A 23246-nucleotide genomic window follows, 5' to 3' on the forward strand; every position below is an offset into this window, starting at 1 on the left:
TCCGTACTTGGAAACCGAGCCCAAAGACCACATTCAGGTGTTACCTGATTCCAAGCAGCGGAATATGGGGAAAGATGGGGAAGGGCGTAGTAAGCATGTGGGATGACTGGCCATCCCAGAAGGGAGGGGACGGGGTAAGATGAGGTTCTTAGTCTGTTCAAATGTTGTATGGTTTTCATCTTTTCCTACTCACTTCTACTTTATCAAGCATTATTTACCTAGACACTGCAGACCTCAAGCTCAGTTAATAAGTAAACTCCCTCCCTCTCCTCTCACATACACACGCTGAGAGACAGAGCTTTCCCCTGATTTGATCCCCAAAACCCTGAGAGCTGGGTTTGACTGAGAGGCCATAATTGGCCCAGGAAGTTCACAGAGTAAGTTTGATGGCTGATAGGGTCTAGAATAGTAATTCCCAAACTCTAATCATCCAGGTGTTTTGAACTTCATCTTCTAGAAGTCTCAGCTACTTCTGGCCAACTATAAGAGATTCCGAGAGTTGAAGCCAAAACATATGGAAGTCCAGAATTTTGGAAACATTTGTTTAGAACTTGGAGGCCCCTGGTCCTAGTCCAACATACTCATTGTGATATCAGGGTTCTTTCACCCATTAATGCTTGGAAAGCAAGCAAGCTAGCAAGTGGCCAGTAAATGAACACAATTGTCAAAATTCAGTATCACAGTTGCAGGTGCATTACTTCGAGTTATGCATCCATAACGGATTCATATTCATGATCCCGGCATGGTCACATCATGGCACTATTGCCAGACATGTAACTCCCCTAACCTACTTTGCTGGGCATCAGCTGCAACAAGACATGAAGGTACATTCTGCTGTCAAGGACGAGGATGTTTCCATGCCTCCTGAAAGCCAGCAATGCTGTGACAATCAGGAGCAGGACTCTTGTTTTGTTTTTGTGTTGTAGCCTCACTGTTTGGCAGGAGGGAGGTGGAAACATCATTCATCCACACCTCCTTTTCTTGATGTGCCTGGTGCCTTGTAAAGTAGGTTTGAGGTTTGGGGCAGAACCTTGCACATCTAACTGAGAACCCCATTTAGAATTCTGAGCAACGTTTGAAATGAATTACACTTATTTAAGTGAAAGAGAACATGAAAGTGAATGGGAGCCAATCGGTAGATAGTATGACCATTGTTACTGATTTTTCTCAAATATGTAAATAAAATTTACCTATCCATACACAGAATCAAAAGATTCACAACAAACTAGTGTAACAAAATCATCACTCTTCAATTTTGCTTGCATTGTGACATGGGCTGCACATCAAGGTATTTAGTGGTTCTGATGTAGCTGACAAGAGAAACAGGAAGTGGGTGTCAGCTATAAGAAGGACTGCTAAAAAATGTTCGCTTGAAAAAATGTGGCTTAACCGCAATAGGGAGTATGCTTTTATGTGCTCTCTTAAGAGTAGAGGTAGGCGAGCACATGCTAAATATATGTTGTGTATTTTTGTCCCTGTGGATACATACTCACCCCATTGAGGTGAACTTAATTGGATTATTCTGTTGGAATGAATTCTTAATTACATCCTCAGTTTTTTTGGGCTGTATGGCCATGTTCCAGAAGCATTCTCTTCCGATGTTTCACTTGCATCTATGGCAGGCATCCTCAGAGGTTGAGGGGTCTGCTGGAAACTAGGCAAGTGGCGTTTATATATATCTGTGGAATGCCTAGGATGGGAGAGAGAACTCTTGTCTGTTGGAGGTAGGTGTGAATGTTTCAGTCGGCCACCATGATTAGCATTTAATGGTCTAGTAGACAATAAACAATCAGGGACAGCTAATCACCTCTGAACAAAGGATTCCCCCAGGCAGTAAGAAGCCACACCTTGAAAACTGCTAGGCCATTAAATGCTAATCAAGGTGGCTAACTGAAACATTCACACCTACCTCCAGCAGACAAGAGTTCTCTCTCCCACCCTGAACATTGAATGTCTCTCATATTAACCAATAGAAGTGCTATTTAGTGATTTGTTCCCAGCCCAGCACTGATTTGCTTACTTGTATTGACATATTAGTCAGTCCTCCCCTTTACAGATTCAACAATTTATTGAAACTCTGGCTGCTAGGAGGGAAAAATCTCTCCCCTATCCTAATTGGAGCTTTCTGATGCTGAGCAGAATTCTGGGAAATGTAGTTTAGGGCAAGGTGTTTTGAATTCTCTGCCATAGAGCTCCTTGCCTTCCCAAACTACATTTCCCAGAATTCTGTGCTCTCTCAGTCTCTTTCCCATCTCACTCAGTTTGTCCCACCCTGCTGCTTTCCTCTCCTCATGATGAGAGGTCATTAATTTAAAGAGGAATTGTAGTTTTTTTGGTTTCACCTCGTGCTGAATATGAAACTGACTTTGATAGACTTCCAAGCTTAACAGAATTCAGATGAAAAAGTATTGGGTGAGTCTTGATTCTTAAGTTTTTGCATGGGTGCCATTAGCTTAGCTCTTGTAGGTTTTTAAAATAATATAACAGAAAACTAACAGAATTTTTGGAACGCCATAATAGATATGACACAGACCCCTTATGAAGTTTTCAAGATGCTTTAGAATCAAAACAGGAGTCGCACAAATTTCATAAATACAAGCGAAGCAGATTTTTGGCTTTGTGCACACCTCCCATTTATGTGCATAAGCTGCTCACCAATGTGCTTTATAATTTTCTGCCAATAGGTGGAGCTACCAATAGCAAAAATGGCTTGGAAACAGATCTGAAGAAATACACTGGATCTAAGAAGCATGTTTTACCTGCTTGGCCTATATATATCCCTTTTCACACTTTGGTTAGACGAAATTATTTTGATTTCACTTGTGCAAGAGTCGACTGTAAAATGATAGTTATCATTATAGCAGGTAGGAAGAAACTTTGGTCCTGCCTGGGAACAAATCTGACCCTCCATATAATCTTGTTCAAAGCAGATAATCTGGATGGCAGTGTAGAAGGGGTCACAGTTTTCCTCATCATATAAATGCCTCTTGTAAGTCTTAGCAACAGCTTTAAGAAACAAATGAACATATTTATTTGGGCATTTCGCACTACTGAAATGCATCCTTCAGTAATGTTTTTGAAATTGAATATGGCCCTTGGACTAAAAAGAAGTCTCCCAACCATGCGTTATATCTTGCTTTGCCTCCAAAGAGCTCTGGGTGAAGCATATTGCATGTTTTATCTCTTTTCTTTATTCTCACAGGAACTGTATGAGCTAGATCAAGACAAGAGAGCATGGCAAACTTGGGAATTTCATGGCTCTGTGGAGTCATCAATCTGAATCTCCCAAATTCCAGTCATATTGCACTTATTTATTCTTTTACCTTAGCCCTGTCTAGTTCATCACACTAGAGAAAAAATCCACTTAAAATCCGGTTTCTGCCTCCTGCAAAATCCTGGGGTTTGTAGTTTAGTGAGGCTGTTAAAGGCTCCTTCCTAAACTACAAACCCCAGAATTCTGCAAGAGGCAGAAACCGGATTTTAAGTGGGTTTTTTCCCTCTAGTGTGTTGGTATGCTATAAGTATGTGAAATGTGGGCAGGTATACCAACTATCTAGGTGTGAAGAGCCACTGCCACATTTAGATTTTGGAACCATTGGGCTCCGAATGGTTTGACCCTTCACAGTGACTGAAGGATCTCCTCTTCAGATCCATTGTGTCTGATTCAGAGGGAAATGCAATGATAATGGAGGAGGAAGGGGTTACCCACCATCCCACCTTGCACTATCAACTTGTGGCTTATTTCTAAACATGCAAAATGGATGCATTCCCCCATTTCAATTGTTACCTTCAGTAATGGTTTCTCTTCAGAATACATATGTTTTCTCAGCAGTTGCGGACAGGAATTTGTTTTTACCATTCTAGCTCAGCATGGTGTTGTAGTTGAAATTAGGAAATGTGGGTCTCCCAGGCCTTCTTCCAGACCCATTTCAGCTAGAGAGAACTCGTTATACCACATGACTTCAGACCATGCTGCTTCTCTTCATGACATACACTTTCCTAAAGCTTTCCCTTTCCTGGCATTCAGTGATTGCAGTCAGACATGTACAACTTTCATTGGGTGCCTCTATTCATCAAGGCTTTATAAGTCTCGTGGCATACCAAGTGCCAGGCTAGAGCAGCCTGATTCACTCTCCTTTTGAATGTGCACTTCCAATTCAGTGCTAACATAATTGGAAACTCTAGAATTAGTCTCTTGTATTTAGTGGTCACAGAGATCATGGGCTGCCAAGCTCTTGAAATGCACTGCAGTCCTGTGTGCATCTTTTAATAGGGCTAGGGTGAGGAGAAAAGGGAAAAATGTGGCACCAAGGTAAATCAACATTCTCAAAGATGGCAAAGACAAGAACAACACAAAGGAAGGGAGGTAGCAGTTGGGCTCCAGGAGGCGGCTCAGGGAGGCTGTCTTAGGCCCCTTCCATACAGGTGAATAAAATCCCACAGTATCTGCTTTGAACTGGATTATATGGCAGTGTGGACTCAGATAACCCAGTTCAAAGCAGATATTGTGGGATTTTATTCAGCTGTGTGGAAGTTTCTCAGCCTCAAATGAAAGCAAAGGGGCAGCTTCCTCTGAGCAAATCTTACCAGGAAAACCTTGTGACAGGGGTACACAACACATATTCTGTCTACATGGACAACAATGTCATTGAAAACCTCACCTTACTGCCCTGTGTATCTCGGGATGCTGTCCTGGTGATGGAGTCAAAACATAGAAACAATAATCTCAGAGCAGAGAAACAATTCCTGTTACAGTCAGACTAGTAGTTTAGCTTTTTTGAAGGAATTAAGTTGCTGGACCCCTTGAGCTTCACCACTTTTGTTCTGTGGATGAGATCTTGAGGTACTCAATGTATAACATGTTCAGCTCCAATGTTTGAAGTTCCCAGTGCAGTTGATGGTTTTCATGTTGGTGAATCTATTTTACTCAAAAACATAAGAAGCTATTCAAGGTGTTGAACCCGAACCCAAATGGGTTCAGCTCCTTGGAGAGTTCCTATAAAGGTCAGACTAAAGCTCAAGAGTGTATTCACTATACTCCACTTGGTTACCACAGGTGTTGCCCCTTACCAAGTGGCCCAGTAACACGAGAAAGAGCTTCCTTTGGCAACCTTGCTTATAAATTCTCCCATGTAAATTACAGGGTTAGTCAAAATGCATAGGCCAATAAGCCATTCAATTGAATGGCTTATTGGCCTATGCATTTTGACTAACCCTGTATATTGGAGCATCTAAAAATCAGTTGGTGTGTCTTAACTGAAAATGCAAGGCAGGAAGCTGATTGGATGGGCCACACCCAGAAGCTAGCTGAGCCTGGGACTTTTTGGAACAGTTGAATACTCCTAGCTGTGTAGGAGTTTGCCGAAAGAGACAGTTTGATTTGCTTTTGAGCTGCTGAAGGAAGGTTCCTCACATGGTCACAGAAAAGACAGTTTGAATCTCTCTCTTAAAGGACGTTTTGTGAGTCAATGCAACTGTTCATATGTTGTTCTACTTTATAAAGAGTAAACTTCTTGTTCTGTATTGATCATCTGCGTGGCAAGATTGTGTGGACTGGTCAAATGTAAACTACACATGATTTTCATTTTATCACATATTACCCTTAATAAACCAAAGTATTTTCCATTAGGATTAAGAAGTGTGGAAGTCAAGTAACTACAGAGGTAAGTGTGTAAAAACTCACCCCACAATCCATTTCTGAGTAACAAATGCCTCTTTCTGGGTTAATTGCCATTTGCCACATTTTTCTGCTGAAGTGGTTTGAAATCTTTCCATTTGAGCCATCATTGAAAACACAGGCTCTGCACACTGTAAAGCATTTGACCTCTATCTTTTAATTGCTGTCCATTAATTTATTGTTTACAAACAAGTTATCATCTCTAGGCCTTTTGGATTGGTTAAAAATGGAACGACATAAAGGGGTACAAGTGCGAGAGAAATAATTTCCCAGAATCAGGAAAGAAAATGGCACCATCACATGTGAGATTAACACACACATCCACTACCATGGCCACTTTTATTCTTCCACACATTTCAAACGAACTCTTTGTTTGACTACCGAGAGGTTTAACCAGAACATCTAACCTGTTTGGGAATGTTAAGCTGGTTACACGCAGCTAATGGGACTCAAGGTGGTCACTCACTGTGGCTTAAAGATTGAGAACAATCACCACTCCTGTTACAAGGCCAGCAGACAAAGAGCCTTTATGGGATCAGGACAACAATCTCTGTTTATTAGCGTTGGGCTGACATGCTGAAAGCCCTGCTCTGCATGCCAGCACAAAAAGCTTTGTTGCTTGTAGATTGTTTGTTTATGTAAATGGAAATGGTGCATTTTATTATGCAACGGTAAGACTTCTTGTCACAAGAAAGCCGCTGATTGGATTGGCTTCCTGGAATGGGAACGCTGGCAAAGCGGAGACAAATCCTGACATTGTTAACTCTCTTCTCTGTTTTGGCTACACAAAACCTTAGGAGACGGGAAGGTCATTGACTGATCGCAGCTATATTGACCAATTTAAACAAAAGTATATAATTTTTTTTACAAAGCAGAGTGTATAGGAGATCAAGTCAAAACCGGATACATCTCTCCAGTTGAATGACAGACATCATGACAGAAGATGTCCACGTTCCAACCGGCATGTCTGAATATAATGGGAATGTGTCCCCGGAGAAACCTCAGCTCCAGGTTATTGATATTATTGACCAGATAGCAAATTCTGTTGAGATATTTCCTTATGACTCTGTGGCATCTCAGCCTGCTTTGCTACTTACACAAGAAAACCAAGGAGGAGTCGGGCACTTTGTGGAGAATTCAGTCTACGAAGCATGTGACATCTCCACATATGAGGATACCGTTGGGCTGAAGGAGCAACAAGGTAAAAAAAATGCATGCATTATTTTTACCATGGGAACAAAATCAGATTAAAAAAAATGTTTTCTGATATACCAAAAAATTAACGCATCATTCTAAAAGTTCTTTTATGTTTTAATTTCCATTTGTAATATTATAAATTCATTCTTTGTGAATAAGATTGGTTAACATTTGAGGATGTAAAAAGAACTCCTTTCAACTATCAAAACTGATATTTTTAAAACTAAATACAGCTTTACTCAAACACAGTCTAGCAACATTTACACACTGACATTTTAATTCTGATTCACTTGAAATGGGAAAGACTGGAGCATATGCTCAGTTCAGTGCCTGAAATCAACATGATTTCAAGAGGCTTAATTTGGGCTGGATTGTGCCCAAGGCTTGGATGTTCTATTAATTTTAATTGAATTTTCTTCTAAGTACTTAGCGTGCCTCCAAAACGAGTTTAATTGGATGACAATCTATGGACTGTTTGTAACATGGATTTCTACTGTAAGTGGCTCAAGATGAAAATCTAACTTAAAGGATAACTCCAGGCACAGAGATTTAACTTGCATTATGTGGCTGGAAAGATTAGTAACTACAGCTGTGTAATCACTAATCACTTTTTAGGAGCTGGCATTTTTATACTCTCTTGTCTTCTGAAGGAAAGCCAGAGGGATTCAAGGAGAAAAATATTGACAGCTTTGCACAGGAAAGGAGAGACTGGGAAGAAGAATCTGGAGAAGGTGAGAACTGTAGCTGATTATTGTGGACGTGTGTAATTAGATCGAAACATTATGTATTTTTCAAAGTATATGTACAGTTTTGCCAGTGTTAAGTGCTAAGCAGTCCAAATTACTCTAATTGGGTGTTTAAACATAAATCTTTCACATTGGAATCAACTGAAGTTACACTTAGCCTATCACTAGAAATTTGGCTTCAGGTGGATTTTGATGTAGAAGAGCAGAACTGTTACATGGACACAGAACTAAAATGGGGAAATATTCTCCTGAGATAATTAGCATCTTTACAGGGATAATGAAACCTTCCATGACTGATTCATAGAGAATGGGAATGATGACTCGTCCCACAACAGAGGCTGTTTATCTGCTTTCCCAACATTACATTACTCTATTTAGCTAGCCATATATTTCCTTGTTTGCTTCCTTTACCTTAATTTCTAAAAGCTACAAGCTGAAAATCTAAATGGTACAGATTGAATAATGCTTTTGCTAGGACCAAGTCAAATTGCACAAAAATTGCAAACAAGCGTTTGAGTTCTCCATAACTTTTCTTCGGGATAGATGCACAAAGAACAAGTAAACCCTTTCAACTAAATGATCCATTCAAACATGGTGCGGATGGCATTTTCAGGAGTCCTAACAAGGTAAAACAACCCGAATGCTAATATTTGGAAAGTGGGAGAGGAGGAAGAAACAGAAAAAAAGGAATAATGACTTAGGAGGAGCAAGATATTTGCCGGTTTCTGCCTCTGGCAGATTTCTGAGGTTTGTAGTTTAGTGAGGCTGTTAAAGGCTCCTCCCTAAACTCCAAACCCCAGAATTCTGCAGGAGGCAGAAACTGGATTTAAAGTGGATTCTTTCTCTAGTGTGATGAGGTCATTATAGAGATACAAGCTCCATTGTGTTAGGAGGGAATGGGAATCAAGCAGCCTTCCAGAGGTTGGTGGACTGCACATCCCAACAACCCTAGCCAGCATATTCACTGGTGAGAGTGCTGAGAGTTGCAGTTTAGCAGGGGAGGGAGAGTCCAGCTGGAGAGACAGTCCTTATTAATCTTCTGTTGTCCCACTTTTTCTGCTTCTTTTAAAATGTCTCAGTTTTCTCTCCTCGTTTCATTTCTGTACATCAGCAAATGAAAAATGGGATCTCCCCAACACTGCATATCTACATCTAAGTTGAGCTACACAATAAAACGTATTAAGCAATATTTGACATCCTTTCCAGCTCTGCCTCTACTCCAGATCTAAGGCTAAGGCACTTGATCTCAAAATTACAGACATTTTTTATTACCTTCTCAGTTTAACCTAATTAATTCTAAAGATACCACAGGCAAAAAGTTATATGAAACGTTTTGTCTTATAGTTGAATCACCAATTAATCCAAAGAAGAGCTGTGTATGACAAGGGTGCAGTGTACTATCTTTGGGTAAGGCAAGAAGAATGTCTGCATTGTCATTCTTGAGTAACAGTGGTAGTAGTAGCAGCAATAGTAATATAACTTTATTACAGAAACTTTCTCTATTCCTTTTCATTTTCTTTTTTAAAATCTTCCAAAGGAAATCAATAAACAATAGCCATCCATTAGTCTTGTGCAATTAATCCAGCAAGTAACTGGAAGCTATTGCAAAATAAAAATAAGTATTGTATGGAATAGAGTAAAAGAATCCACAGAGTTGAAAGAGACCACAAGAGCCATGCAGCCAAACCCCCTGCTAAGTAGTAAAATACAGTTGAACACTCCTGACAGATGACTATTCAGCCTCTGCTTAAACACCTCTACAGAAGGAGACACCACCACTCACCAAGGCGGCATATTCTGCTGAACAGCTCTAATTGTCAGGAAGTTGGGTTGCTGTGAGTTTCCTGGGCTGTATGGATATATTCCAGAACCATTCTCTCCTGACGTTTAGCCCACATCTATGGCAGGAACCCTCAGAGGTGGTGAGGTCTGTTGGAAACTAGGCAAATGGTATTTATATATCTGGGGAATGCCCAGGGTGGGAGAAAGAACTCTTGTCTGTTTGAGGCAGGTGTGAATTTTGCAATTGGACAGATTACCATTGAATAGCTTGCAGCTTCAAAGCCTGGCTGCTTTGACAACACATTGTCAGGAAGGTCTTCCCAATGTTCAGGTGGAAACCCTTTTCTAGGAATTTGAATCTGTTGCTGTGTCCTACTAGTCCCCAGAGTAGCGGAAAACAAGCCCCCCCCCCCATGTGACATCTTTTCAAGTATTTAAGCATGACCATGTTCCCTCTCAGCCTTCTTTTCTCCAAGCGAAACACACCAGCCCTCCAAGCCACTCCTCATATGGCTTGGTTCCAAACCTTTGATAATTTTGGTCACCCCCCCCCCCCCCCTCTGGACTTACCACTTCATCACAGTCTTTGGGAAGCATCCTAGGATACTTCCAGGATGCTTCCTTGATGGAGCCTGCTGGATGCTATCACATGACATAAGGCTACTTCTAGCAGGACTCCATCAAGGAAGCATCCTGGAAGCATCCTGGTAGCATGCTAGGATGCTTATCATTGGGAAGGTTGTAACACTTTCCACCATGTAATGGGGAAAGCAGCGCAGCAGGTGATGTGGATCCCTTCGCTGTCACCCATATCTAGAAGATATACATCCTGCATGATAGTTTTCCATTGAAAGAACTGATCAGATACAATGAATTACTGTGGCTTGCCTTCTTAAATACAGCATCCAGACTCTCTTGTATTTTCTTCTTTTAGACTGATACAGCCTTGTGTTTAGAGCCCTGTCAGATAGCTCTGTATAACCTAGTATAAAAACTCTGTGAGAAAATCAACAACAGCAGAAAATTTGAATCAGAAATTTAAGTTCAACAGATAGCCCAATATTTAGCAATGCTGAACATTAGGTCTCCCTCTCCGCCTAGATGGGAAAGACTTAGCTTGTGGGCCATTGACATGACAGCAAACCAGTAAAAGACCTTTTAAACAATTAGAACATGCTTGTCAATATTCAGCAGCAAATCAGGAAACGCTCTTTAAACAAGTTATTGCCTGCATCTTTGTCAGGAAATGTTTGCTTTGCTTATTATTTCAAAGAAGAAAATTGTCAATTAATTTTGTTTTGTAGTGGTTCATGGACCATGAGTTGGAGGAAGGGAGTGGGTTAGAAGCATCATTGGGCCACATATCTCTCCAAGTTGCTGACCAGTAGAAGCTGATAGCTTTGAGTCAATGAAGCAGTAAATAGAGAGATCACTCCAATGTCAAAGATGTGATTGTCATTAGGGCAATGATTTTAAAATCCATACTTTAAAACAACTGTCCACAGAGTTTTATTCCATCTCCACATAGATTTACCACTTTGGATGTTTTCCTTGTAGTTCAAACTACAATCCAGAGTGGATTCTCTATTCTATTCATGTCTGAACTACCAGCCTTCAATGTTTTAGTAAGAACACTAGGAGTGCACAGTAAAAATGCAGAAGAGGAGGTCACATATCAGTTGAAAACTTACTTCAAAAACTCAGCAACCCAGAAACTGATGGAAACCAGGGTGATGCTGAACATTTAGAAGACTTGTATCCATGTCATAGGAGGGGGAAGAGGGAAATCCACAGCTGAAATGGCTGTCACAAGAGCAGCCTATCTTGGGTTGCCACATTGCAAATCTCTGGCAGGAGCAGCACTGTTAGGGAAGATATAAGAGGAAAAGGACTCTGGCAGATATCCAGTCCTAAGCCATGTAGGACTCTGTATATCAACACAAGCACCTTGAAGCATATTGGCAACCACAAAGAACCACAGGTATATGTGTGGTAACATGGAAGGGCAAAATACTTTCTCCATCATGACTATTGCAAATATCCTTACACATATGACTCTTTGGAGCCCCAGTGGCGCAGTGGGTTAAACTGCTGAACTGCTAAACTTGTTAACTGAAAGGTCACAGGTTCAAATCTGGGGAGCAGCATGAGCTCCCGCTGTTAGCCCTAGCTTCTGCGAACCTAGCAGTTCGAAAACGTGCAAATGTGAGTAGATCAATAGGTACTGCTCTGGCGGGAAGGTAATGGTACTCCATTCAGTCATGCTGGCCATATGACCTTGGAGGTGTCTACAGACAATGCTGGCTCTTCGGCGTAGAAATAGAGATGAGCACCACCACCCCCAGTCGGACATGTCAAAGGAAAACCTTTACGTATATGATTGTTCTTATCAGTAAAATGTGCTCATTTTACTTTCCTTTGCATGTTCAGTGTAGCTTATTCCCAAGTTGGAAGCAAGTTCACTTCCAACCTATTGTGGCCCAATGATAGGAGCTGTCTTTATATTCCTTATTGTGTCATCGCTGAATACACTTGTGATTGATCATGTATGAGGAGATTAAACTATATTGGAGTCTTAGTGGTCCAATTTTGTCAAATCATTTTGCGGGGAGGATAAATTTCCTAGCCTAGTCTTGTGGGAGCTCAACTCCATCCAGTCCTCCTTGTTATGGAGTTTATGACAAGCACTAAGGACCACAAGATTGTAAGCGATTGTACATTCTCAGGAGAAGAAGTGGCAGGCCTGGTTTAATTTTACTCATTTTATGCCTACTTTTTAGGATTTGTGCAGAGATTTGATATTTTGTTTGTATGAGTGATCTGACTACCAATGGGTTTACCCTATACTGGGCCGGCATTATTGATCCCATCAGCTCTGGAAGATGAGTTAACAAAGCAAACTATGCATATAGATAGCTTTGGTGATTGCAACACCGTGTCATGCTGTATCTTTGGATTATTTTGTGTAAATCGCGTATTTGAGTTTGGGGGCTTTGTGTATGGATCTGTAATCTAGATTGGTTTACAGTGCACAGATCCTGAGAGATTTCTTAGAATCATAGAAGTTGAATCATAGAGTTGGAAGAGACCTCGTGGGCTATCTAGTCCAACCCCCTGCCAAGAAGCAAGAAAATTGCATTCAAAGCACAGATGGCCATCCAGCCTCTGTTTAAAAGCCTCCAAAGGAGCCTCCACTGCTGAACAGCTCTCACAGTCAGGAAATTCTTCCTCATGTTCAGATGGAATCTCCTTTCTTGTAGTTTGAGGCCATTGTTTCGCGTCCTAGTCTCCAGGGCAGCAGAAAACAAGCTTACTCCCTCCTCCCTATGACTTCCTCTCACATATTTATACATGGCTATCATGTCTCCTCTCAGTCTTCTCTTCTTCAAGCTAAACATGCCCAGCTCTTTAAGTCGCTCCTTATAGGGCTTGTTCTCCACATACTTGAACATTTTAATCACCTTCCTCTGGACATATTCCAGCTTGTCAACATCTCCCTTCTATTGTAGTGCCCACAATTGGACACAGTATTCCAGATGTGGTCTGACCAAGGCAGAATAGCGGGGTAGCATGACTTCCCTTGGTTGATCTGAAATGTTTTAAAGTCACTTTTATTGAAAGTAGAATGCACTATCATAACATGCTGAAGCCATCCCTAACTGACCAGTCATAAGGTCATAAGGTCATAGAGCATCATCCTTCCACTGTTAATTGACAATGATAGCTTTGATGGGATAAAGATTACTATTGAGTTACGATGTGTAACATTTATTAGTTGAGCAAGTACAGAATGATCCATGTGAAGGAACTAGTTGAGAAAAAAACTTGACAGTTAATTCATGTATAATCTTGTAACAAGTCATATAATCTTTTAGCAAGATTATAATGTATAATCTTGTATAATGCCTAATCATGTATAATCTTGTGGCAAGTTGTACAGAAGGTTCTCAACTTTGCAGAAAAACAAAATAGTTGTAGAAAGTTATCTCAAGCTTGGTGATCCACTCAAGGATTTATTTTCTAGTATCTTCGGCATAGTCACCCAGCTGTCAAGAACATTTACAGTACACAGGGGAGTCAATGTTTGGATAGCTTATGCATATGTATGTTAGGCACATTTGTCATTTACCTTCCTTTTTCTTTGGATTCCCCAGAGATAGCTTGTGTAATGAATTAAGCAAGAGGGACAAAACTGATGTTTATCCTTTTGAACCAATGTCTTATTTGATAGGAGAAATATAAATAAAGATAGCAATTGAACACACCAAATGAGAGCATGACAATATTTAACCAAGAGCAAGACCTTTGGTTTACCATGCTTATGAATACAATGCACTCCAGTTTTGGCAAAAGACCTTAGGGAAACAGCAAAGGCAGCGGCTGGATGATAGGCAAGTAAGTTTTTTGACGGAGGTCTGATGGAGTTTAGGGACAGAGACAACTACAGCATTTCATTTGTGGGTATGGGCACCTTGAAAAACAGAGAGATCTCAAATAAAAAGTTATCGTATTCCCACAAAGAAGCTTTAGATGCTTTAGTTTCTTAATTAAACATGCTCTGGGTGTTCCTGTTCAGATACAGTGAACAGTTCAGTATTATCAGCTGTGTTGCCTTTGTCCAGAGTAAGCTACAATTCCTTTTATTCATAAACCTTTTTCTTCAGATGTCTTAGACAGGTGAAAGCATGTCTCACCTCTCTAAACTGATTGAAAAAAATCTGATGCCCCATCTTTACCTTAGGCTTTCAATGGAAAAAGATATATTTATTAAAAGAGTCTTCTCTCACCTAGAGTGCTTGCTAACTATGCAATTCCACAATATATAGATTGCATTATTACATTTTGCATAACAAGACCTGGCAGATCACTCTATACATTTAGCTGTAGTGTAACCAGATGTCAAAAACCATTATTATCCAGTGCTATAGAAGGGCAAAAAGTGGTACTTTATCCAAGTTTCAAATTCTGTAGTCGAACATTAATGCCAGATCTTAAATGTTTTCTGATTCATTCTATACAGATAGTAGAATAAACCATTTTTTTTTGCTTCCTTGCCATTTTCTGCCTGGCCATTTTCATAGCCTCTTGAGGATAATATATTTCATAAAGAGTCAAACAAATGAATGAGTGAAATGTATCCATGAGAGTGAATTCCTAGTGTTGTCTTTTCTGACTGATTATTCATTATTTTTTTTGCATTCACTTAAGTTGTTAGGTAGTTCGTTGAATTAGCCAGCATCAAAATAGTGATCTGTTTTCAATGGACAAAGTAAAAGGTATACATGTTACTTTAAAATACATATACACATAATGGTTTAAGCAATTAAAAGGTTATTTCTGCTTTAAAAGCAAAGCAATGTGAATATAATTCATTTCTCTTAATATTATTTTAAAATGTTGCTTTAGGAAGGATTTTATCTCTTCCGTGTATTATACTCCAGATATTTTGTAGATTTATTGCTGAGGTTAGAATGAGAAAGTATAGTTTCTAACTAGGGAATGTATAGGGATTGTGAAGATGAAACAATCATCAATGCATAACTCTACATTATGCATTCATAACTGACTCAGTGAATTCTGGCCATCATTATTGAGGTTGGAAAGTACAGGTAGGAATTTTCGAGCTCTACAAATGTTGTGGAACTGTGATAATGTGGCCAGTATTCACCAATTTGATACCTTCCAGATGTGTTGGTCTACAGCTTCCATCCCTTCCAACTGAACTACAAGTCCCAGCCCTATCTGGCATAGGCATTGCTAAGGAACGCTGTGAGTTTGTAGTCCAACAATAATTGGAAGGCTACGTGATTCCTCTTACAGCCAATGAGTATTGCTAGCTAAGATTATCAAGGTAGTAATATAACACCCTTGGATGACAACAGCTGCATGAAGGCTGCTATAGGACAATTGTGTGCTTTGTACACATGCCACAAATAAAAACAGCAAATCCTCAATCATACTACCTTGCTTTTCAAAACAAGGCAGAACAGGTTCCTTCAGTGGGAAAGATTTCCGCAAACAACAGGTGGAATAGAGACTTCCATAATGTGTGAGACCAGAAGTGGAGAGCAAGTGGCCCTCTAGATATTTCTAGACTGCAAGGCCAAGAGAGCCGATAGGAAGGAAGCTGTAGCTCAGACAAGACCCAGAGGGCTGCATGAGTCCCATCCTTGGACTTCAGAAGAGATTTTCAGAATGGAACAATTGATGCTCCAACCACATCTCTCCATCCATCTATGAAACAGAAAAGATATAATGCACAAAATCAAAAACTCATCGTAGTTGTTGTGAATTGTGGCCATTCTCTGTATTGCCGAACTGACAAGGAAAGCTGAAAGGGGAAGCATTGCTTTCATTTCTAGTCCTATGAATGTCTGAATGAATCCTTCAGCAAAAAAACAAATGGGACAACATTAGACAAAAACCTCTCTGTTCTGTAGGAATCCTACTATTTCTGCTATTACCACTATTTAGAGCTGCTGTGTACATTATTGCCATTGTTAAAACCTTAGAGTCATGTTGTCTCATTATTGTTGTTGTTGTCACCATTATGGAAGTCTTACAGGATACTAGTCAGGTGGTCAGACAATAACATTATTGTCTTTTGGCAGAACAGACATTGGAAATATCTGAATAAACCCAGACACAACAAAGTGTTGTGCATCCCCTGCCCACAGTGCCTTTATCCTAAACCTTTACTGTCCATAAATTTACTATATTAATTTGTATTAATGTGGCACTTTATAGCTCAAGTCTGGTGTCTACTGGCTCTAGACCTTGCAGACTCTAACAAGGCAACTGTCCATTATTATTATTATTATTATTATTATTATTATTATTATTATTAAACTTTATTTGTACCCCGCTAGCATCTCCTGAAGGACTCGATGCGGCTTACAAAGGCCAAGGCCTCAACACAGCAACAACAAACAATAACAATGCAAGCAAATTAAAAACATAAGCAATAACACCACAAAACATTACACTATTACACAATAAAATCAGGGCCGGGCCAATGATGGGTACAGGTTAAAAGTGCTGGGTGTGTGAGGTGGTATGTTGGAGTTCTGGGCAAGTGCAATGTGCAGAGAGTATTAAACTCTAATAAAGTGCTTCTGGGACAGAGTGCTGGAGATTATCCTATTCTGGGAAGGCACATCGGAATAACCAAGTCTTCAAGTTCTTCCTAAAGACTGCCAACGTGGGTGCTAGTCTAATGTCTTTGGGGAGGGTGTTCCAAAGAGGGGGGCAACCACAGAGAAGGCCCTGTCCCTCATCCCCACCAAACGCGCCTGCGACGCAGGTGGGATCGCGAGCAGGGCCTCTCCGGATGAACGAAGTGAGTGCGTGGGTTCGTAGACAGAGATGAAGGCCACGCAGGTAGGCAGGTCCCAAACCGTTTAGGACTTTGGAGGTAAGCACCTGCACCTTGAATTGGGCTCGGTAGGTAAATGGCAGCCAATGGAGCTCCTTAAACAGGAGGGTTGACCTCTCTCTGTAAGGAGCGCCAGTTAACATCCTGGCTGCCGCCGGTTGAACCAGTTGGAATTTCTGAGCCATTTTCAAGTGCAGCCCCACGTAGAGCGCATTACAGTAATCCAATCGAGAGGTGACCAAGGCATGGACCACCCCGACCAAATCAACCAAGTCTTAGCTGTGCAAAAGCCCTCCTGGACACCACCGACGCCTGAGCCTCAAGCGTAAGTGATGAATCCAGGAGGACACCCAAACTGCGGACCTGTGACTTCAGGGGGAGTGTAACCCCATCCAGCACAGGTTGCCACCCTATACCCTGATCCGGTTTACGATTGACCAGGAGGACCTCTGTCTTGTCGGGATTGATCTTCAGCTTGTTCTTCCTCATCCAGATAGCCACAGCGGCCAGGCACTCATCCAGCACTCGAGGGGCCTCCTTGGAATTGGGTGGAAATGAGTAGTAGAGTTGTGTGTCATCTGCGTAGAGATGACACCTAACTCCAAAACTCCGGATGACCTCTCCCAGTGGTTTCATGTAGATGTTAAAAAGCATGGGAGACAGAATAGAGCCTTGCGGGACCCCACAGGTCAAAGGCCAGGGGTCTGAGCAGGCATCTCCCAGCTTCACCATCTGGGATCGACCCTCCAGGAAGGACCGAAGCCATGACAGAACCGTGCCCCCGAGACCCATCCCAGAGAGTCGTCCCAGAAGGATACCATGATCGATGGTATCGAAAGCCGCTGAGATGTCCAAGAGGACCAGCAGGGTCACACTCCCCCTGTCCAGCTCTCTGCGGAGGTCATCCACCAAGGCGACCAAGGCCATCTCGGTGCCTTGGTCAGGCCTGAAGCCAGACTGTGACTGATCTAGGTAGTTGATGTCATCTAGAAAACCCTGGAGCTGGAAGGTGACCACCCGCTCCAGCACCTTGCCCAAAAAAGGGAGGTTGGAGATCGGCCTGAAGTTGTTCAGCACCGTGGAGTCAAGGGAAACCTTTTTAAGGAGTTGACTAACCACCGCTTGTTTCAGTTGAGAAAAACCCCCTGCTCCAGAGATGCATTAATAATCAACACAAATAAATCTACCAACCCCACTCTGGCCGATTTAATTAGCCAAGACGGGCAAGGGTCTGGAGCCGACGTGGTCGCCCTCACAGCACCAAGGACCCTCCCTTTCTTATCTACTAAGCTTGGGAAAGGTGTCCACATGTGTGTGTGTGTGAGAGAGAGAGATTGAGAGAAACTCTGTGCCTTAGGAAGACGTAGAGAAAGATGCAGGATAACTGAGAGTTGTGAGGTAGTTGTGTGGATGTAGGGAAGGCTGTGAGGAACCTTGTAAGCACCGGGGAAGGTAGCAGCAGTAAAGATGGAGGTCAAGGGAGAATTTTGCATCTGCTTCTGTCATTAGCAAATGGGAGGTGTAACTAGAAGACTGGAGGGGTGTAGATGTGCACCAGCTGAGTGCATACTGTTTGCAATGTGGAATATGATTTCGAGATGGTCTTCTTAATAATTTGGAATATAAATGAGATGGAATATGTTCAATTTAGCAGTGCTTTGGAAAAATCAGCTGGATGGCCTTTTCTATGGAATGGCTGCCCTATAGGAATAGAAAATATATTGTTCTTTATATTGGACAAATAACATATTTTAGTCTCATTTTTGGTATTCCTGTGAAAACCTGCACCATAGGTATTTTGGGACTGATTATCACAATGACGGCAGCTATTTATAACTAGGTATTGTGTAGCAGTGACCCTGGTACTTGGTCAACATGCAAGATGCACAAATGGATTGGCTGCCCCTACATTAGATTTCTTGAAGAGCTTTACACATATTATCTTGGTGCTCTTTATTCCCCAAAAGCAGGTGTGTGAGTGTCTAAATAATTTTGGACTTCGGAGCTATTGACCTTATAGCAGTGCTTCTCAACCTGTGGGTCCCTAGGTGTTTTGGCCTACAACCCCCAGAAATCCTAGCCAGTTTACCAGCTGTTAGGATTTTTGGGAGTTGAAGTCCAAAACATCTAGGGACTCACAGGTTGGGAACCACTGCTTTATAGGAACCTCCTTTGGACTTCACGTGCATTAATTCGGTGTCAAAGCACAACATTAACAGCCCCACTCTGTTTTAATCCCATGCTTTAGGATTTTGGGGAGTTGAAGTCCAAAACATCTGTTAGGATTTTGAACCACCGACCTTCAGGTCTTCAGGTCAGCAATTCAGACAGCACAAGGGTTTAACCCACTCCGCCACCGTATTTCCAATGGATACATGCAATTGTGCAGATTGATTCCACATATATATATGTTCTGTGTCTGTTCTGTGGTTGGACATTTTCCCTAGACACTACATTAGTAATAGCTCTAATCTTCTCTTGGTTATTTGTTACAGGACCCTGTCAGGAAAACTATCCAGCAAGCTCCAAAGAACAGGACATACCTGAGGAGGAAGAATGGGATGCCCAGCTCTGTCAGGGTGAAAACTTTGACAACATGGCAGAGGAAGAACAGGAAGAAAAAAAGGAAGTGCAGTTGGGTGAGCCCTTGGAGAAAACTAAAGAAGGAGAGCAATCAAAAGCCAATGAGAATGCAGCAGTGAAAGAGGCAGTTGGTACAGAAGGAGGAGGCGTATTGAAAGAAAATAATGAGGATTCTCATAAAAAAGGGCAGGAAAACAACAGCAAAGAATTTCTTCCTATCCACCCCAGCTGTAATGTTCAGACTGAGAAACCTGATGAGCTGACAGGCACGCTGAGAAAAAATGATATCTCCAGGCACAGCTATTCTCGGTACAATACAATATCTTATCGGAAGATCCGGAAAGGAAACACTAAACAGAGAATTGATGAATTTGAATCCATGATGCATTCATAAAACTGAGGCAGAGAATTCGATCGGCATGCTGCAATTCCTCTCTTCCTACTCACTACCACACCAGATATTCTTATACCTGTAATATCAAGCTATCCATTCTTTTTTGTGGCTTTGAACCAGCTAAAAATGACTAAGGATATAATCCTTACTACTGGGGAATAAGTCCCATTGACTATTTGAAGATTTACTTCCAAGAAAATATGCATAGGATTGGGTTGCAATCTTATTTGAAATAAGGTCCTCTTATTACAATGGGACTTTCTTCTGTGTAGACATATGTACATTTGGGTTGTATCTCTGAGTGAAGCCAATAGAATGAATTAGTTATGGCTACCTTCAAGCCTATATCTGTCAGTGGGATGTAGCAAACATTAATTTTACCTGTCTTGACACTGGTATACGTAATTCAACTATATGCTTTAAAAAAGTAAACATTTATGCTTCATTCTGAAATAACAAGTACATGTAAGCTCAAATCAGCAATATGATAAATTTAGCATCAGTTGATTTCCATTTTTGGCACTGCAGTTGAGGAAAGAGACGGCTGTAAACTACTGGTAATCTTCCAAAAGCATCCAGATTAATCAACACTACTGCCCATTCTGGTGATTTTCTGACACACAGAGTTGAAAATACCATTACAATACAATATAAACCATGATGCTGCAATTATTATGTTCTCTGTTTTAATAGGTTATATAACTGTGAAATGTGGTCTCTTGTACAAAATGTATCCGATTGTCTTTGGGGCCACTCAAGAATTATAACAATTGCATAATTTTCACTAAGGCATAGTCCGTCTTGTTATCCCGACCAGTTTACACCTTTAAGTGGCAGTCTGTTTACACCTGGGAATTAATGTTGTTTTAACACTGATGAAGAGGTGACATCCTCTACTTTGTCTGAGGGCAGTAGGTCAATTTAAGTTATGGCGGACTGCTTGGCTAGAAGATACAACTCTGCTCTTCAACAGAAAAGAAGTAGACAGTTTCTGAAATACCATTAATACAATTAACCTCACATTTGCTAGTAGACTGTTTTTCATTTCAAACATTTGTAATCCCAAGTAATCAACTTTCAGACAAAGTACATCCACTACTGCTTGCAAAGCTGTCAGCACTGTTTTGGATTTAATTATACAGATACTGTTTCATCACAGTGCAATCAGCAAGTTGGTTTAATTACAGTATTTGTATTCTAGGTACTCCAGCTTTTACCATTCCAGTTTGTAAAATAAAATTAATTAGGAAATGTAAGATTATGAACTACACAGTGGTATCTCACTTCAACCAATTTGTTTAAAGGTTTTTAAACTGTTTCCCCCCTTTTTCCATCTTCACAGTTCAGCTAATAAAGACAAATAAAAAAATCTTTAAAAGACTACTGCAGATTATTTCCAAAGGAAAAGAAAATAGAGAAACTGCTCAGTTGCATTGTTGTGAATGGGAACAAAATAAACCTGAGAAAATTAATAGTAAAGGTGTAAGTTAAGGAGGCTCTCTTACTTTCCCCTACATTATTCTTTTTTGTCGTGATTTATTTAAATTCACGATTGCTGCATATAAAACACGAGAGTCCCAGCTGGTGTAGGACACTGCTTCTTAAAGTTTAGTCTTCCAAGTGCGTGGCCAGTAGTCTGAGATTTTTTGAGCTGAAGTCCAAAATGTTTGACAGTCCAGTAGCTGAGAATCATGGATGTAGGAGAAAAGTCAAATGGATGTCTCTCTTGAGTCTTTGGCCGGATCTCCACTGTCACATAATGCAGTTTGAAATTCATTATACATTCAGATGCAGATCCAGCCCACTTTGAGGCACCTTGGCAACTAGTAACTTTAGTAACTTTAGCAACTAGTAACTTTAGTAACTATTACAATGAAATGAAAGCCATGTTTCTGTTCAAAAACATCTGAAACATTGAATAGAATTATAAAATTCTTTATTTCTACCAGAACATAAAACTAATGGGGCCATCAGTAATAAAACTTTACTTTTGAGTATAACAGTGCATGACAACTCCTCCTTTGGAAAAAAAATAATAATCTAGTATTGTTATTATTGCAGTGACAGTTTTTATGGACCAGTTTTTATGATGAAATTGTGTGTGAGCTAATACCTTACGTTTGCCTGTTTGTACCTGCAATATAAATTCAAAATTATGTAGTTTTCTACAGAGTATCTCTCCAAAAAATTAATGAAAAAAGCCTTTGGAACCTGTGATCATCACTGGTGGAGAAAGGATGGATATTATGGTACTGTTTAAATGTGTTTTCTGTCAGCTGCTTTATCTTCCAGTTTTTACTTCTGTTGGAGAAAAGGTGGAATTCTACAGTTAGAATAAGCACCTCATCCTTGTGAATACAAGGTGTTGTAGACTATATTTCAGAAGAAGCAATTGACAAAGCCATTTCTGAGTATTTCTTGCCTAAATAAAACCCTATGAAGAATTCGTGAGATTATGATAAGAGATGACTTGAAAACACAGGACCTTAGCCCATGAACCTTGAGATCATCTATTTATCAAAGGGAATTGATCCCCAAGCATCCTGTTTTATGTTCTGCCTTCCCATCACACATTTCTCTCATCACACATTTTCACTCCGTTGTTACCCACATTCCAAACTACCACAAGGAGTATAATTTTCTCTGCCTTCTATGTATTACTTTTTTAAAACCAGGGAAAACTTCAATATCAAAAGCAAAATTACTATGAACCTCATCCCATTTAGGGTGAAAAGCAGGGGAATATTAAACCCTCTTTGCCAGACTAGGATGCTAAACAATGGCTTCAAACTACAGGAAAGGAGATTCCACCTGAACATTAGGAAGAACTCCCTAACTGCAAGAGCTGTTCAGCAGTGGAACTCTCTGCCTGGAATGTGGTGGAGGCTCCTTCTTTAGAGGCTTTTAAACAGAGGCTGGATGGACATCTGTTGGGGGTGCTTTGAATGCAATTTCCCTGCTTCTTGGCAGAATGGGGTTGGACTGGATGGCCCACAAGGTCTCTTCCAACTCTATGATTCTATGATAAGTCTTTCTCATGCTTTCCTTCCCTTCATTTCACAAGTGTAATTATAAACCCCTTTGCCACAATCTCCTCTTGCAAGGCTTTGCTTCCCTTCATTATACTAGCACAATTATAAGCCACTTTGCCTAGATTACTACTGAGAATAAATGCAGTGGAAGCAAAGTGGTGAGGAACACTCTTTACTCCACATCACTGAAACAATTCAACACAGACAAATATGTCCAATCTCATCCAATATGTTTTTGGCACTTTAGAAATGGAATATCATGCATCCTAGGCTCCTGAGATGATTTCTGATCATCTTCTCCCCCAGCCCCCTCCCTTTTTAAAGACTGTTTTAAATATTTACATTACGGAGCTTGACAGGTGCAGACAGGAAGTCCCCCTGCATCATGGAATGGGCTTCATCACTTTCCATTCCCTAAATGGATTAAAACTGCAAAAATGAGGTTGTGGTGGGATAAGGT

The 23246-nt window shown here is 40.7% G+C and overlaps 1 protein-coding gene across 2 annotated transcripts; it reads left to right on the plus strand.

The window, feature by feature from the left end:
* The first annotated feature begins 6277 nt into the window (after positions 1-6277).
* Positions 6278-22035, plus strand: ERMN (ermin). Of its 2 annotated transcripts, XM_060777219.2 has the most exons (3): positions 6288-6878; positions 7525-7605; positions 19273-22033. In XM_060777219.2, exons 1-3 carry the CDS (start codon positions 6599-6601, stop codon positions 19752-19754), a joined length of 843 nt encoding a protein of 280 aa, XP_060633202.2. In that variant the 5' UTR covers positions 6288-6598; the 3' UTR covers positions 19755-22033. The 2 variants fall into 2 exon arrangements, with proteins under 2 accessions (XP_060633211.2, XP_060633202.2); XM_060777228.2 differs by lacking the exon at positions 7525-7605 and having other exon boundaries at positions 6278-6878; positions 19273-22035.
* The last annotated feature ends 1211 nt before the right edge of the window (positions 22036-23246 follow it).

The sequence above is a fragment of the Anolis sagrei genome, chromosome 1, assembly GCF_037176765.1.
Source record: "Anolis sagrei isolate rAnoSag1 chromosome 1, rAnoSag1.mat, whole genome shotgun sequence".
Taxonomy (NCBI): Eukaryota; Metazoa; Chordata; class Lepidosauria; order Squamata; family Dactyloidae; genus Anolis; species Anolis sagrei.